Genomic DNA, 15100 nt, shown 5'->3' on the forward strand with positions numbered 1-15100 from the left:
AAGTGTTAAATGGCTCTATATTCTGACAGCAATCACTGAAATAGTGTTTGGTCAGTAACTTGGAACCCGTCGACCTCCCACTATCCAATCAGAGAAATGTTAATGTTTCTGGGAAATGGAAGGTCATCACCCCGAATCCAACGCTGCCATCCGTGAGTCTATGAGTTATGGTTGCAAAGATATATCCGCCCTGCATGCAAAACTACAGGTGAGAGAGGACAGCGGGGGGTTGGGGGTTCCAAGTTACTGACCAAACTCTATTTCAGTGATTGCTGTCAGAATATAGCCATTTAACACTTATTTTAACACAAAAACATGGCTGAATGCAGCTTTAATTCTGGCCCTTCAAACGAAAGGATTTGGGCACCTCTGCTTTAAATGAATACATGTACTTTGTTGTCCTGGACACCAGGAAAACTAGCTGATACCTAGGTATCAGCTAATGGGGATCCTTTTTAATAAATAAACAAACACAACTTACTATATACAATGCTTGTGCTACCGATTGATTTAGGTAAAATATGCAATTGGCTGGTAGATTTGCTTGTCTCCTCAGCAAAAAATAATGAGAATCTATTGAGTGGCTGGTAAAATTTGGGCATTCATTACCCTTTTGGCTGATGGACAAGAAAGTTAATGTTGGACCCTGGTGACATGCATCAAAAGATGTTCCACATGGGCTTACTGTACAAGACACCATTATTTATAATCTAATGAATGTCTGTCTCTGTGTGTGTGTTTGTCTGTTTGCCTGCCTGCCGTCCTGCCTGCCACCCACCTCCCTGCCTGCCTGCCATCCGGCCCGCCTGCTGTAACCAGTGTCTGCAGAGTGACGGTGTTTCAGCTGTCAATGTGGAGGAAGAACTTAAAGAAGTGATGGCTGTGTACCTGGTGCGAGACCAAAGTGGACTAGTCAAAGGTGTCAATGTACTCAGCTGTCTTGGGGATGTTAGCAGAGCCTGCTGCTACCTGCTTGGACTGATTTATGCCTTCGACCTGCAATACCCCAAAGGTATATAGTACATCTTTGAGGTATTCCAAAAAAAAATTGTACCCTGGCTTGACATCATCACTGGTGACATCACCACTGATGACATCATATGACATCACATCATTAGGTAATTAGGGCAATTACCTAAGGTCACCCACACGAGTGCTCTTTATACTTAATCAAAATTGCACCCCCCTGGGAGTTAGGCCCCTGTCTGGAACATGACATCATCACTGATGACATCATTACTGATGACATCACATCATTAGGTAATTAGGGCAATTACCTAATTAAAAAATCCTGCTTACACAGGTGTACTTTATACTTCCACAAAGTTTCAGCCAGATTGCACGTAGAATGGCACCTTGCATTTTTCTGTAACCTTGGCTTGCATTAATATGCATTTTCTTTGTTCATTGCAGCAAAACAGCTTGCATTAATATGCTCCCCCCCCCCCCCCCCCCAACTGCTGTTAGGCTGCATCTGATTCCAGTTTAGAGGCAGTTTCACCAAAAGAGACTTGTACTGTTGTACTTGATTTTTGCACTCTTGGGTCCTCAAAATGTCTTCAAATCTGCTTTTCTGTTGAAAACATGCTGCTGTTTGTGATGTGTTGATGGATTGATTGGCACTGATGGTTCAATATTAGGAAGAAGTGATAGTCATATGCCATTGCGATTACTTTTTTAAGTAGCCAGCTCCAGTTCTTTTTAAAGTGAGGCTAAAATAATGTTTTATTTGTTTTTTTGTTGAAAACATGCTGTTTGTGATGTGTTGAGCAATTGATTGACACGGATAGTTCAATATGGGGAAAATGTTCTAGTCATATGCCATTGAGATATTTTTTTTTAAGTGGCCAGCTCGTTATTTTTAAAGTGAGGCTAAAATAATGGTGTATGTTTTTTTACTTTAGTTTTCAAAATAAAGTTTTTATATTTGAGATCTTGTTTGTGTGTAATAATATTGATGCATTTAGGTTCAAATTATTATAATTTAAGAACATCTATTGCATGTAGTAAATTAAGTTAAAAAGCTTAAGTTAATATAACAGATTTGTTTTAGTAAAGGTTTGAGTATATTCTACAAAAATTTTCAATTATATCTACTCAAATTTCTGTACTCTGTATTTCAGTTACATCTACTCAAGTTATTTGGTAATTGTGCTAAAGCAAATTGATTAGACATACTTTTAACTATTGGTTACATCTACTCATTATTGAAGGTTTGGTTTATTTGATTTCAAATCTGTCACATCTACTCAATATTCTTGAGTGTAAAAATGTTACACCATTTCAATTGAGTAACGTGCAGTAATGTTTTTCTGAGTGTAATTTTACGCTTAAAAGGCGTGGTTATAATGGTTGAGGCTGAGTTTAGCGCCGATACCAAGATATCAAGTGCGCCTTTCCACGCCCACTGCTTTGCGCTGCGGCTGGCGCTCGGCCTAGAAACTGCGCCGCTGCAACGATAGAGCCCAGAGGGTATTGTACATAGTGTTTGGATGACCAAAAATAAAAATCTGCTAAATCAATCAAATCAACTGATAACCAGTGGAGGGATGACAAATTGTGGATATCATGACGTTACCTGACTACTGGTTCAAATCATAGTTGCTGTTGCTCTATTCTGAACCAGCTGGAGATGTCAAAGCAAGAGGCTTGAGGTCAATTGCTGTATATGACTTATTTTTTTATCAGCATCTGAGATGTGAAACTTGCAGGTTCAACCTTTACAGAGTCAGAGATACTGACCTGTTTTGAGAGCACAGACCTTAGTTTGGAGAAGTGTCAAATCAACAGACATAAACTGATCTTACTTGAGAGTTTCCAGTTGACAGTGTGGACTCTCAAGTCCAGCAAAGAGCAGCTTCAATGCTGAATCTGACATCTTGTTCTTACACAGGTCCAGCTTTATCAGATGGGAGGGGTTGGACTTCAGAGCTGAGGCCAGGACTTCACAGCGAGTCTCTGAGAGTCCACAGTCAGAAAGTCTGTGATCACAGATATAATGTAAGATTAGTTATTATAAGCAGAGCTGAGATTAAGCATACCAATCAAAACATACACAGCATACTAATACTACCACCACCAGTAGTAGTAGTAGTAGTAGTATTAGTAGTAGCAGTACTAATGATAATGATGACAATAATTTGCATTATAGAAGTTGAAGTTTCAAAAAGTGTTGATTGACAGAATATATTACATACATACAATTACAAGACAGCAGTTCTGTAAATTGTAAAAAAATAAATAATAATAACCTAAGCTTCACAGGCAGGTTATTTCAAATTCTGGTAAAACAACATAAGATTAACATGACACTCTTGTAGCTTTAAACAACAACAACAACCATTATCATGTAATACAAACTGTAATGTAGACACTGACCACTAGAAAATACTGCTGTCTGTTGTGATAAAAATGTACATTTTAATTGTAATCTTTGGAATAAACAGGCGAATAATAATTAAATTACACATTCCTGTTACTCTTCTTAAAAGTAACGGACAACTTTAGTTATTATTCCAGTGAAAGTAATTAGTTACCCTACTCATTACATTGTTTTGTGTTACAGCCTAACAGCCGATACACAGCAGCACAACGAAAGTCACCTGAAGTCACTCATTCATTGTATATTAGATGTGTCTGTCATCAACTTCTGAAGCATGCTGGGATACCTGGCAACACGACGAGAGTGACGACAGCGACGAGGGGGGGGGGGGCAAATTCAAAATTTCAAACAGAAAGACAACAAGACAGCCAATCAAGCTGCAGCACAAAGCAGGGCGACTGCAACTTCAAACAACTTTTGTCATTGTGGTCTGCATGCACTGTAAAACGATTGTGCCAAGTTTACTCGTTTTCTTTTGGGCCAATAGATATTATGACATAAGCCACATTATGAACAAAGTATCTAAATAATGACAAATACAACATATTTGTGAAGGTTTTGAGCTACAACATTAAATTCAGACTCTCCTGGATTTTGCTACGTTGTTGGCTTGTTCATGTGCGCTCTACTGTCATTCCAATAATTCCAACATGATTTGAAGACGTGAATCTTTCATAGACTTTGCACCAATAAAGAGGTTAAAGAGGCTAAAGAATGAAACACAAGTAACGGCTGATCTGTTGACTGGTCTGACTGGTAACTGTGATGAAGCACCACCTTTAGGTGTGCTATAATAAGCATATACTGTCGTGAACTATTGCTTAATTGAATTATCCCCCAAACCCCCCCCCCCCCCGTGTGTGTGTGTGTGTGTGTGTGTGTGTGTGTGTGTGTGTGTGTGTGTGTGTGTGTGTGTGTGTGTGTGTGTGTGTGTGTGTGACAGCAGTGGCTGCCTGGTGGGCAGAGCTATGTGAATGCAGTGAATAAATGCTACAATTGCACATTTAAGCATGTTTCTGATGTCCACATGGTGGTCTGTTGAGTTGTATCAGTAATACTGACCTGAAAGTTTCCAGTCTGCTGTGTCGACTCTCCATGGCAGCATAGAACAGTTTCAGTCCAGAGTCCTCTAAGTCATTCTTAGTCAGGTCCAGCTCTCTCAGACTGGAGGACTGGGAGCTGAGAACTGAGGCCAGAGCTTCACAGCTTCTCTCTGACAGCTTACAGCCACTCAGCCTTAATGGATATGAAAAGATAAGGACATTTTATTCTTTTATCATTTCAGTCACACAACTCACGTAACAGATGATTGAGAATGAAAATATAGATACAGGCCCCAGGCCTTCGGAGCTAAAACGGGCCTTAAACGCAAAAAAACATGCCTTGCGCCTGTCTCGGGAAGATATCAACATGGCTTTACGCTGGCAAATGCGCTTTAGGCGGAATGGGCGTGGCGCACTCCCTGAATGGGCGAGAATGGGCGTGTCGGCCTTAAATACCGGCCTAATGATATCTTCCCACCTGGCGTAAATTTAGCGCTTAGCGCTTTTGAAAACCAGGCCTATTCAGTGTGCCAGTTGCGCGGAGCGCTCCCCTCTGGCTCTCCTCTGTCACCCTTCTCTGTGTCACTCTCTCCCTCTCTCCTCAGTCTGACAGGCACAATACGACTGTCTCTCTCTGACTCCCTCGCTCAGACAGACACAACACACGTCCCATAGAAAAAATAAGTTGTAAGTTCACTGCCTGTGAAAGGTCCCAGCATGCAATGGGCTACTCCATTTCGCTACTAAATAGCAACCAAATGAGCCGAAATAGATATAAAGGTCGATCTAAATAATGTGTAATGGTAACACAACCTGCAATTGTAGAACATTTCAATATTGGACCAAATAAAACATGAAATGAAAACACCACCCTATGTGAAACATATATGTCCTCCTGGGCCTATATATATCCCTTGTCGATTTAACGTGATTTAGATAAGTGACAGCGGAACGCGCTTCTACTGTCATGTGCTATACTGTGATGTCCGCGTATTTACATGCTTGCAGTATTTAAACTGCAGTTAGATTGGTTTGAGAAGCATAATAATATGGAATAATAGCCTATAAATGGAGACAGACAGACGGGATGAAGGTGGGGCAGAGCGCTTGGCTTTGTCTGGTTTTACCGGATTTCTCCTGGAATTGGAGCTTAAAAGGCAAGCGTGTGACTCTTTACTGCACTCCTCCAATGAGCTGATGGTGCATAATTTTACGCTTAAAAGGCGTGGTTATAATGGTTGAGGCTGCGTGTAGCGCTGATACCAAGATAGCGAGTGCGCTGGTCCACACCCACTAACTGCGCTAGGCCAGGCCTTAAATGCAGTTTCTATGCCGATTGCAACGATAGGGCCCACAGAGTTCAGTATGGTGTCTAGGCTCTGATCCTGTCACTCCCTGCAGTGTACACCTAGCTAGCCAAAGACAGCAGGGAGTGATGATGGTGAACTTCACCCCAAAGCCACCTTAGACGGAAGATGATACTGAATCCTAAGCCCCTCAGGAAGCTTTTCCAGACAGTCTAAGAGCCCTGATGGCCTGATGGAGCCCTTGAGTCTAGACAAGGAAAGTCAGACAGATCCAAACATCTCAGCTTGCTCACAACTCATTGGGAACTACTGTATGAGGTCCACAGTGTAATTCAGGACAAAACTACTTTAAATGTGCTCAGTAAAATTGTAACATGAATTAACTGATAACCAGTGGAGGGATGACAAATTGTGGATATCATGACGTTACCTGACTACTGGTTCAAATCATAGTTGCTGTTGCTCTATTCTGAACCAGCTGGAGATGTCAAAGCATGAGGCTTGAGGGCAATTGCTGTATATAACTTATTTTTTTATCAGCATCTGAGATGTGAAACTTGCAGGTTCAACCTTTACAGAGTCAGAGATACTGACCTGTTTTGAGAGCACAGACCTTAGTTTGGAGAAGTGTCAAATCAACAGACATAAACTGATCTTACTTGAGAGTTTCCAGTTGACAGTGTGGACTCTCAAGTCCAGCAAAGAGCAGCTTCAATGCTGAATCTGACATCTTGTTCTTACGCAGGTCCAGCTTTATCAGATGGGAGGGGTTGGACTTCAGAGCTGAGGCCAGGACTTTACAGTGAGTCTTTGAGAGTCCACAGTCAGAAAGTCTGTGATCACAGATTTAATGTAAGATTAGTTATTATAAGCAGAGCTGAGATTAAGCATACCAATCAAAACATACACAGCATACTAATACTACTAATAGTACCACCACCAGTAGTAGTAGTAGTAGTAGTATTAGTAGTAGCAGTACTAATGATAATGATGACAATAATTTGCATTATAGAAGTTGAAGTTTCAAAAAGTGTTGATTGACAGAATATATTACATACATACAATTACAAGGCAGCAGTTCTGTAAATTGTAAAAAAATAAATAATAATAACCTAAGCTTCACAGGCAGGTTATTTCAAATTCTGGTAAAACAACATAAGATTAACATGACACTCTTGTAGCTTTTCTAGGCCTACTTAAATTGTTTATCTATTTTGATATGTAATATTGTTGTCTTCTTCCTATTAGTTTTACCATTATTATTAATTATTATATCCCCCGCCCGGCTGTGATGTCTTGCCTTGATTGTACCTGGTGACGTCTCATACGCACAGGCCTATTTATTCTCTTCTGTAACTGCTGTCATTCATTTGCCTGATGAAGACCCAATAGGGTCGAAAGCTTGCTTGCCAACCTTGAGCGCAAATAAAACGGGAGCTGCTAATCAGTGTGCGGACAATTCCTTTATTTTTTTACTCTTGTAGCTTTAAACAACAACAACCACCATTATCATGTAATACAAACTGTAATGTAGACACTGACCACTAGAAAATACTGCTGTCTGTTGTGATAAAAATGTAAATTTTAATTGTAATCTTTGGAATAAACAGGCAAATAATAATTAAATTACACATTCCTGTTACTCTTCTTAAAAGTAACGGACAACTTTAGTTATTATTCCAGTGAAAGTAATTAGTTACCCTACTCATTACATTGTTTTGTGTTACAGCCTAACAGCCGATACACAGCAGCACAACGAAAGTCACCTGAAGTCACTCATTCATTGTATATTAGATGTGTCTGTCATCAACTTCTGAAGCATGCTGGGATACCTGGCAACACGACGAGAGTGACGACAGCGACGAGGGGGGGGGGGGGGCAAATTCAAAATTTCAAACAGAAAGACAACAAGACAGCCAATCAAGCTGCAGCACAAAGCAGGGCGACTGCAACTTCAAACAACTTTTGTCATTGTGGTCTGCATGCACTGTAAAACGATTGTGCCAAGTTTACTCGTTTTCTTTTGGGCCAATAGATATTATGACATAAGCCACATTATGAACAAAGTATCTAAATAATGACAAATACAACATATTTGTGAAGGTTTTGAGCTACAACATTAAATTCAGACTCTCCTGGATTTTGCTACGTTGTTGGCTTGTTCATGTGCGCTCTACTGTCATTCCAATAATTCCAACATGATTTGAAGACGTGAATCTTTCATAGACTTTGCACCAATAAAGAGGTTAAAGAGGCTAAAGAATGAAACACAAGTAACGGCTGATCTGTTGACTGGTCTGACTGGTAACTGTGATGAAGCACCACCTTTAGGTGTGCTATAATAAGCATATACTGTCGTGAACTATTGCTTAATTGAATTATCCCCCAAACCCCCCCCCCCCCTGTGTGTGTGTGTGTGTGTGTGTGTGTGTGTGTGTGTGTGTGTGTGTGTGTGTGTGTGACAGCAGTGGCTGCCTGGTGGGCAGAGCTATGTGAATGCAGTGAATAAATGCTACAATTGCACATTTAAGCATGTTTCTGATGTCCACATGGTGGTCTGTTGAGTTGTATCAGTAATACTGACCTGAAAGTTTCCAGTCTGCTGTGTCGACTCTCCATGGCAGCATAGAACAGTTTCAGTCCAGAGTCCTCTAAGTCATTCTTAGTCAGGTCCAGCTCTCTCAGACTGGAGGACTGGGAGCTGAGAACTGAGGCCAGAGCTTCACAGCTTCTCTCTGACAGCTTACAGCCACTCAGCCTTAATGGATATGAAAAGATAAGGACATTTTATTCTTTTATCATTTCAGTCACACAACTCACGTAACAGATGATTGAGAATGAAAATATAGATACAGGCCCCAGGCCTTCGGAGCTAAAACGGGCCTTAAACGCAAAAAAACATGCCTTGCGCCTGTCTCGGGAAGATATCAACATGGCTTTACGCTGGCAAATGCGCTTTAGGCGGAATGGGCGTGGCGCACTCCCTGAATGGGCGAGAATGGGCGTGTCGGCCTTAAATACCGGCCTAATGATATCTTCCCACCTGGCGTAAATTTAGCGCTTAGCGCTTTTGAAAACCAGGCCTATTCAGTGTGCCAGTTGCGCGGAGCGCTCCCCTCTGGCTCTCCTCTGTCACCCTTCTCTGTGTCACTCTCTCCCTCTCTCCTCAGTCTGACAGGCACAATACGACTGTCTCTCTCTGACTCCCTCGCTCAGACAGACACAACACACGTCCCATAGAAAAAATAAGTTGTAAGTTCACTGCCTGTGAAAGGTCCCAGCATGCAATGGGCTACTCCATTTCGCTACTAAATAGCAACCAAATGAGCCGAAATAGATATAAAGGTCGATCTAAATAATGTGTAATGGTAACACAACCTGCAATTGTAGAACATTTCAATATTGGACCAAATAAAACATGAAATGAAAACACCACCCTATGTGAAACATATATGTCCTCCTGGGCCTATATATATCCCTTGTCGATTTAACGTGATTTAGATAAGTGACAGCGGAACGCGCTTCTACTGTCATGTGCTATACTGTGATGTCCGCGTATTTACATGCTTGCAGTATTTAAACTGCAGTTAGATTGGTTTGAGAAGCATAATAATATGGAATAATAGCCTATAAATGGAGACAGACAGACGGGATGAAGGTGGGGCAGAGCGCTTGGCTTTGTCTGGTTTTACCGGATTTCTCCTGGAATTGGAGCTTAAAAGGCAAGCGTGTGACTCTTTACTGCACTCCTCCAATGAGCTGGTGGTGCATAATTTTACGCTTAAAAGGCGTGGTTATAATGGTTGAGGCTGCGTGTAGCGCTGATACCAAGATAGCGAGTGCGCTGGTCCACACCCACTAACTGCGCTAGGCCAGGCCTTAAATGCAGTTTCTATGCCGATTGCAACGATAGGGCCCACAGAGTTCAGTATGGTGTCTAGGCTCTGATCCTGTCACTCCCTGCAGTGTACACCTAGCTAGCCAAAGACAGCAGGGAGTGATGATGGTGAACTTCACCCCAAAGCCACCTTAGACGGAAGATGATACTGAATCCTAAGCCCCTCAGGAAGCTTTTCCAGACAGTCTAAGAGCCCTGATGGCCTGATGGAGCCCTTGAGTCTAGACAAGGAAAGTCAGACAGATCCAAACATCTCAGCTTGCTCACAACTCATTGGGAACTACTGTATGAGGTCCACAGTGTAATTCAGGACAAAACTACTTTAAATGTGCTCAGTAAAATTGTAACATGAATTAACTGATAACCAGTGGAGGGATGACAAATTGTGGATATCATGACGTTACCTGACTACTGGTTCAAATCATAGTTGCTGTTGCTCTATTCTGAACCAGCTGGAGATGTCAAAGCATGAGGCTTGAGGGCAATTGCTGTATATAACTTATTTTTTTATCAGCATCTGAGATGTGAAACTTGCAGGTTCAACCTTTACAGAGTCAGAGATACTGACCTGTTTTGAGAGCACAGACCTTAGTTTGGAGAAGTGTCAAATCAACAGACATAAACTGATCTTACTTGAGAGTTTCCAGTTGACAGTGTGGACTCTCAAGTCCAGCAAAGAGCAGCTTCAATGCTGAATCTGACATCTTGTTCTTACGCAGGTCCAGTTTTATCAGATGGGAGGGGTTGGACTTCAGAGCTGAGGCCAGGACTTTACAGTGAGTCTTTGAGAGTCCACAGTCAGAAAGTCTGTGATCACAGATTTAATGTAAGATTAGTTATTATAAGCAGAGCTGAGATTAAGCATACCAATCAAAACATACACAGCATACTAATACTACTAATAGTACCACCACCAGTAGTAGTAGTAGTAGTAGTATTAGTAGTAGCAGTACTAATGATAATGATGACAATAATTTGCATTATAGAAGTTGAAGTTTCAAAAAGTGTTGATTGACAGAATATATTACATACATACAATTACAAGGCAGCAGTTCTGTAAATTGTAAAAAAATAAATAATAATAACCTAAGCTTCACAGGCAGGTTATTTCAAATTCTGGTAAAACAACATAAGATTAACATGACACTCTTGTAGCTTTTCTAGGCCTACTTAAATTGTTTATCTATTTTGATATGTAATATTGTTGTCTTCTTCCTATTAGTTTTACCATTATTATTAATTATTATATCCCCCGCCCGGCTGTGATGTCTTGCCTTGATTGTACCTGGTGACGTCTCATACGCACAGGCCTATTTATTCTCTTCTGTAACTGCTGTCATTCATTTGCCTGATGAAGACCCAATAGGGTCGAAAGCTTGCTTGCCAACCTTGAGCGCAAATAAAACGGGAGCTGCTAATCAGTGTGCGGACAATTCCTTTATTTTTTTACTCTTGTAGCTTTAAACAACAACAACCACCATTATCATGTAATACAAACTGTAATGTAGACACTGACCACTAGAAAATACTGCTGTCTGTTGTGATAAAAATGTAAATTTTAATTGTAATCTTTGGAATAAACAGGCAAATAATAATTAAATTACACATTCCTGTTACTCTTCTTAAAAGTAACGGACAACTTTAGTTATTATTCCAGTGAAAGTAATTAGTTACCCTACTCATTACATTGTTTTGTGTTACAGCCTAACAGCCGATACACAGCAGCACAACGAAAGTCACCTGAAGTCACTCATTCATTGTATATTATATGTGTCTGTCATCAACTTCTGAAGCATGCTGGGATACCTGGCAACACGACGAGAGTGACGACTGTGATGAGGGGGGGGGGGGGGGGGCAAATTCAAAATTTCAAACAGAAAGACAACAAGACAGCCAATCAAGCTGCAGCACAAAGCAGGGCGACTGCAACTTCAAACAACTTTTGTCATTGTGGTCTGCATGCACTGTAAAACGATTGTGCCAAGTTTACTCGTTTTCTTTTGGGCCAATAGATATTATGACATAAGCCACATTATGAACAAAAGTATCTAAATAATGACAAATACAACATATTTGTGAAGGTTTTGAGCTACGACATTAAATTCAGACTCTCCTGGATGTATTTGCTACGTTGTTGGCTTGTTCATGTGCGCTCTACTGTCATTCCAATAATTCCAACATGATTTGAAGACGTGAATCTTTCATAGACTTTGCACCAATAAAGAGGTTAAAGAGGCTAAAGAATGAAACACAAGTAACGGCTGATCTGTTGACTGGTCTGACTGGTAACTGTGATGAAGCACCACCTTTAGGTGTGCTATAATAAGCATATACTGTCGTGAACTATTACTTAATTGAATTATCCCCCAACCCCCCTCGTGTGTGTGTGTGTGTGTGTGTGTGTGTGTGTGTGTGTGTGTGTGTGTGTGTGTGTGTGTGTGTGTGTGTGTGTGTGTGTGTGAGTGACAGCAGTGGCTGCCTGGTGGGCAGAGCTATGTGAACGCAGTGAATAAATGCTACAATTGCACATTTAAGCATGTTTCTGATGTCCACATTGTGGTCTGTTGACTTGAGTTGTATCAGTAATACTGACCTGAAAGTTTCCAGTCTGCAGTGTGGACTCTCCATGGCAGCATAGAACAGTTTCAGTCCAGAGTCCTCTAAGTCATTCTTAGTCAGGTCCAGCTCTCTCAGACTGGAGGACTGGGAGCTGAGAACTGAGGCCAGAGCTTCACAGCTTCTCTCTGACAGCTTACAGCCACTCAGCCTTAATGGATATGAAAAGATAAGGACATTTTATTATTTTATCATTTCAGTCACACAACTCACGTAACAGATGATTGAGAATGAAAATATAGATACAGGCCCCTATTCTCCCACAGGCCTTCGGCGCTAAAATGGGCCTTAAACGCAAAAAAACATGCCTTGCGCCTGTCTCGGGAAGATATCAACATGGCTTTACGCTGGCAAATGCGCTTTAGGCGGAATGGGCGTGGCGCACTCCCTGAATGGGCGAGAATGGGCGTGTCGGCCTTAAATACCGGCCTAATGATATCTTCCCACCTGGCGTAAATTTAGCGCTTGGCTTTGTCTGGTTGGGGGGGGGGGGGGGGGGGGCAGAGTGCTTGGCTTTGTCTGGTTTTACCGGATTTCTCCTGGAATTGGAGCTTAAAGGGCAAGTGTGTGACTCTTTACTGCACTCCTCCAATGAGCTGATGGTGCATAATTTTACGCTTAAAAAGCATGGTTATAATGGTTGAGGCTGCGTGTAGCGCTGATACCAAGATAGCGAGTGCGCTGGTCCACACCCACTAACTGCGCTAGGCCAGGCCTTAAATGCAGTTTCTATGCCGATTGCAACGATAGGGCCCACAGAGTTCAGTATGGTGTCTAGGCTCTGATCCTGTCACTCCCTGCAGTGTACACCTAGCTAGCCAAAGACAGCAGGGAGTGATGATGGGGAACTTCACCCCAAAGCCACCTTAGACGGAAGATGATACTGAATCCTAAGCCTAAGCCCCTCAGGAAGCTTTTCCAGACAGTCTAAGAGCCCTGATGGCCTGATGGAGCCCTTGAGTCTAGACAAGGAAAGTCAGACAGATCCAAACATCTCAGCTTGCTCACAACTCATTGGGAACTACTGTATGAGGTCCACAGTGTAATTCAGGACAAAACTACTTTAAATGTGCTCAGTAAAATTGTAACATGAATTAACTGATAACCAGTGGAGGGATGACAAATTGTGGATATCATGACGTTACCTGACTACTGGTTCAAATCATAGTTGCTGTTGCTCTATTCTGAACCAGCTGGAGATGTCAAAGCATGAGGCTTGAGGTCAATTGCTGTATATGACTTGTTTTTTTATCAGCATCTGAGATGTGAAACTTGCAGGTTCAACCTTTACAGAGTCAGAGATACTGACCTGTTTTGAGAGCACAGACCTTAGTTTGGAGAAATGTGTCAAATCAACAGACATAAACTGATCTTACTTGAGAGTCTCCAGTCGACAGTGTGGACTCTCAAGTCCAGCAGACAGCAGCTTCACTGCTGAATCTGACATCTCGTTCTCACTCAGGTCCAGCTCTATCAGATGGGAGGGGTTGGACTTCAGAGCTGAGGCCAGGACTTCATAGTGAGTCTCTGAGAGTCCACAGCCAGAAAGTCTGTGATCACAGATTTAATGTAAGATTAGTTATTATAACCAGAGCTGAGATTAAGCATACCAATCAAAATGTACACAGCATACTAATACTACTACTACCACCAGTATTAGTAGTTCTAATGATAATAATGACAATAATTTGCATTATATAATTTAAAGTTTCAAAAAGTGTTGATTGCTGAACGTGTAATATCAACAGTGTTGGGCAAGTTACTTTCAAAATGTAATATACCACATATTACTAGTTACTTTCATTTGAAAGTAATAAGTTACTTTCTAATATTACTGTCTGTGTAGAGTAACTTGTTACTTATTACACTACTTTTGCATTACTTTTACGAAAAAACAACAGCAGCAGCAGAATGACATCGCTGCGCTGGAACCATCCCGAAAAAATAATTTCAACCGCCTTAAAGTCAGTGTAAACAATCAAAAATTCAAAATGTTATTCTTTTCCTTTGTTATTGTCATCTGTAGTGGTTATTTGGATAAAAACACATAGTTTGATAAGGAAATTATTGTATCTTTTTTAAATATGTGGTTTGATTTGATAAAATGTAACTCAATTTGTAACTTGAGTTACTTGACAAAGTAACTGGTACAATATTACTGAAATCCTATAAGTAATAAGTTATATTACTGAGTTACTGATACAAGTAATATATTACATGTAATATGTTACTTTTGTAATTAGTTACCCCCAACACTGCAACAGAAACAAACCAGGACATAATACATTACATACATACAATTACAAGACAGCAGTTCTGTAGATTGTAAAAAACAAAATAAAAAAACAACTAAGCTTCACAGGTCATTTAAATTCTGGTAAAACAACATAAGATTAACATGACACCCCTGTAGCTTTAAACAACAACAACCACCACCATATCAAGTAATACTAACTGTAATGTAGACACTGTCCAATAGAAAATACTGCTGTCTGTTGTGATAAATATGTATATTTGAATTGTAATCTTTGGAATAAACAGGCGAATTAAATTACACATTCTTGTTACTCTTCTTAAAAGTAACGGATCACTTTAGTTATTATTCCAGTGAAAAGGAATTAGTTACGCTACTCATTACAATGTTTTTGTGTTACAACCTAACAGCCGATACACAGCAGCACAACTAAAGTCGCCTGAAGTCACTCATTCATTATATATTAGATGTGTGTTTGCTGGGATACCTGGCATTTGCACCAAAATTTGCACCATCTGCAGGTGGATACTGGACTTCCTGTCGAACCGTCGCCAAACAGTACGGCTCGGCACACACACATCATCCACTCTCTCCATCAGC

General features: G+C 40.9%; 2 protein-coding genes across 2 annotated transcripts in view; one reads left to right on the top strand and one right to left on the bottom strand.

Moving 5' to 3' along the window:
* The window catches only part of LOC310791316 (tubulin polymerization-promoting protein family member 3-like), a gene marked incomplete at its 3' end in the record, with an annotated part of 516176 nt that overhangs the window by 171470 nt on the left and 329606 nt on the right, over nucleotides 1-15100 (top strand). The window lies entirely within an intron of this gene.
* LOC310791505 (NACHT, LRR and PYD domains-containing protein 12-like) overlaps nucleotides 1-15100 on the bottom strand; it is a gene marked incomplete at both ends in the record, with an annotated part of 280341 nt that overhangs the window by 24760 nt on the left and 240481 nt on the right. The window contains 7 exons of the mRNA XM_083653181.1: nucleotides 2808-2981; nucleotides 4445-4546; nucleotides 6392-6565; nucleotides 8317-8418; nucleotides 10264-10437; nucleotides 12224-12397; nucleotides 13623-13796. Coding sequence (XP_083509307.1) covers nucleotides 2808-2981; nucleotides 4445-4546; nucleotides 6392-6565; nucleotides 8317-8418; nucleotides 10264-10437; nucleotides 12224-12397; nucleotides 13623-13796 — 1074 coding nt within the window. The remainder of the gene's footprint in view (nucleotides 1-2807; nucleotides 2982-4444; nucleotides 4547-6391; nucleotides 6566-8316; nucleotides 8419-10263; nucleotides 10438-12223; nucleotides 12398-13622; nucleotides 13797-15100) is intronic.

Source organism: Poromitra crassiceps (genome assembly GCF_964638095.1).
Source record: "Poromitra crassiceps genome assembly, chromosome: 16".
Lineage (NCBI taxonomy): Eukaryota > Metazoa > Chordata > Actinopteri > Beryciformes > Melamphaidae > Poromitra > Poromitra crassiceps.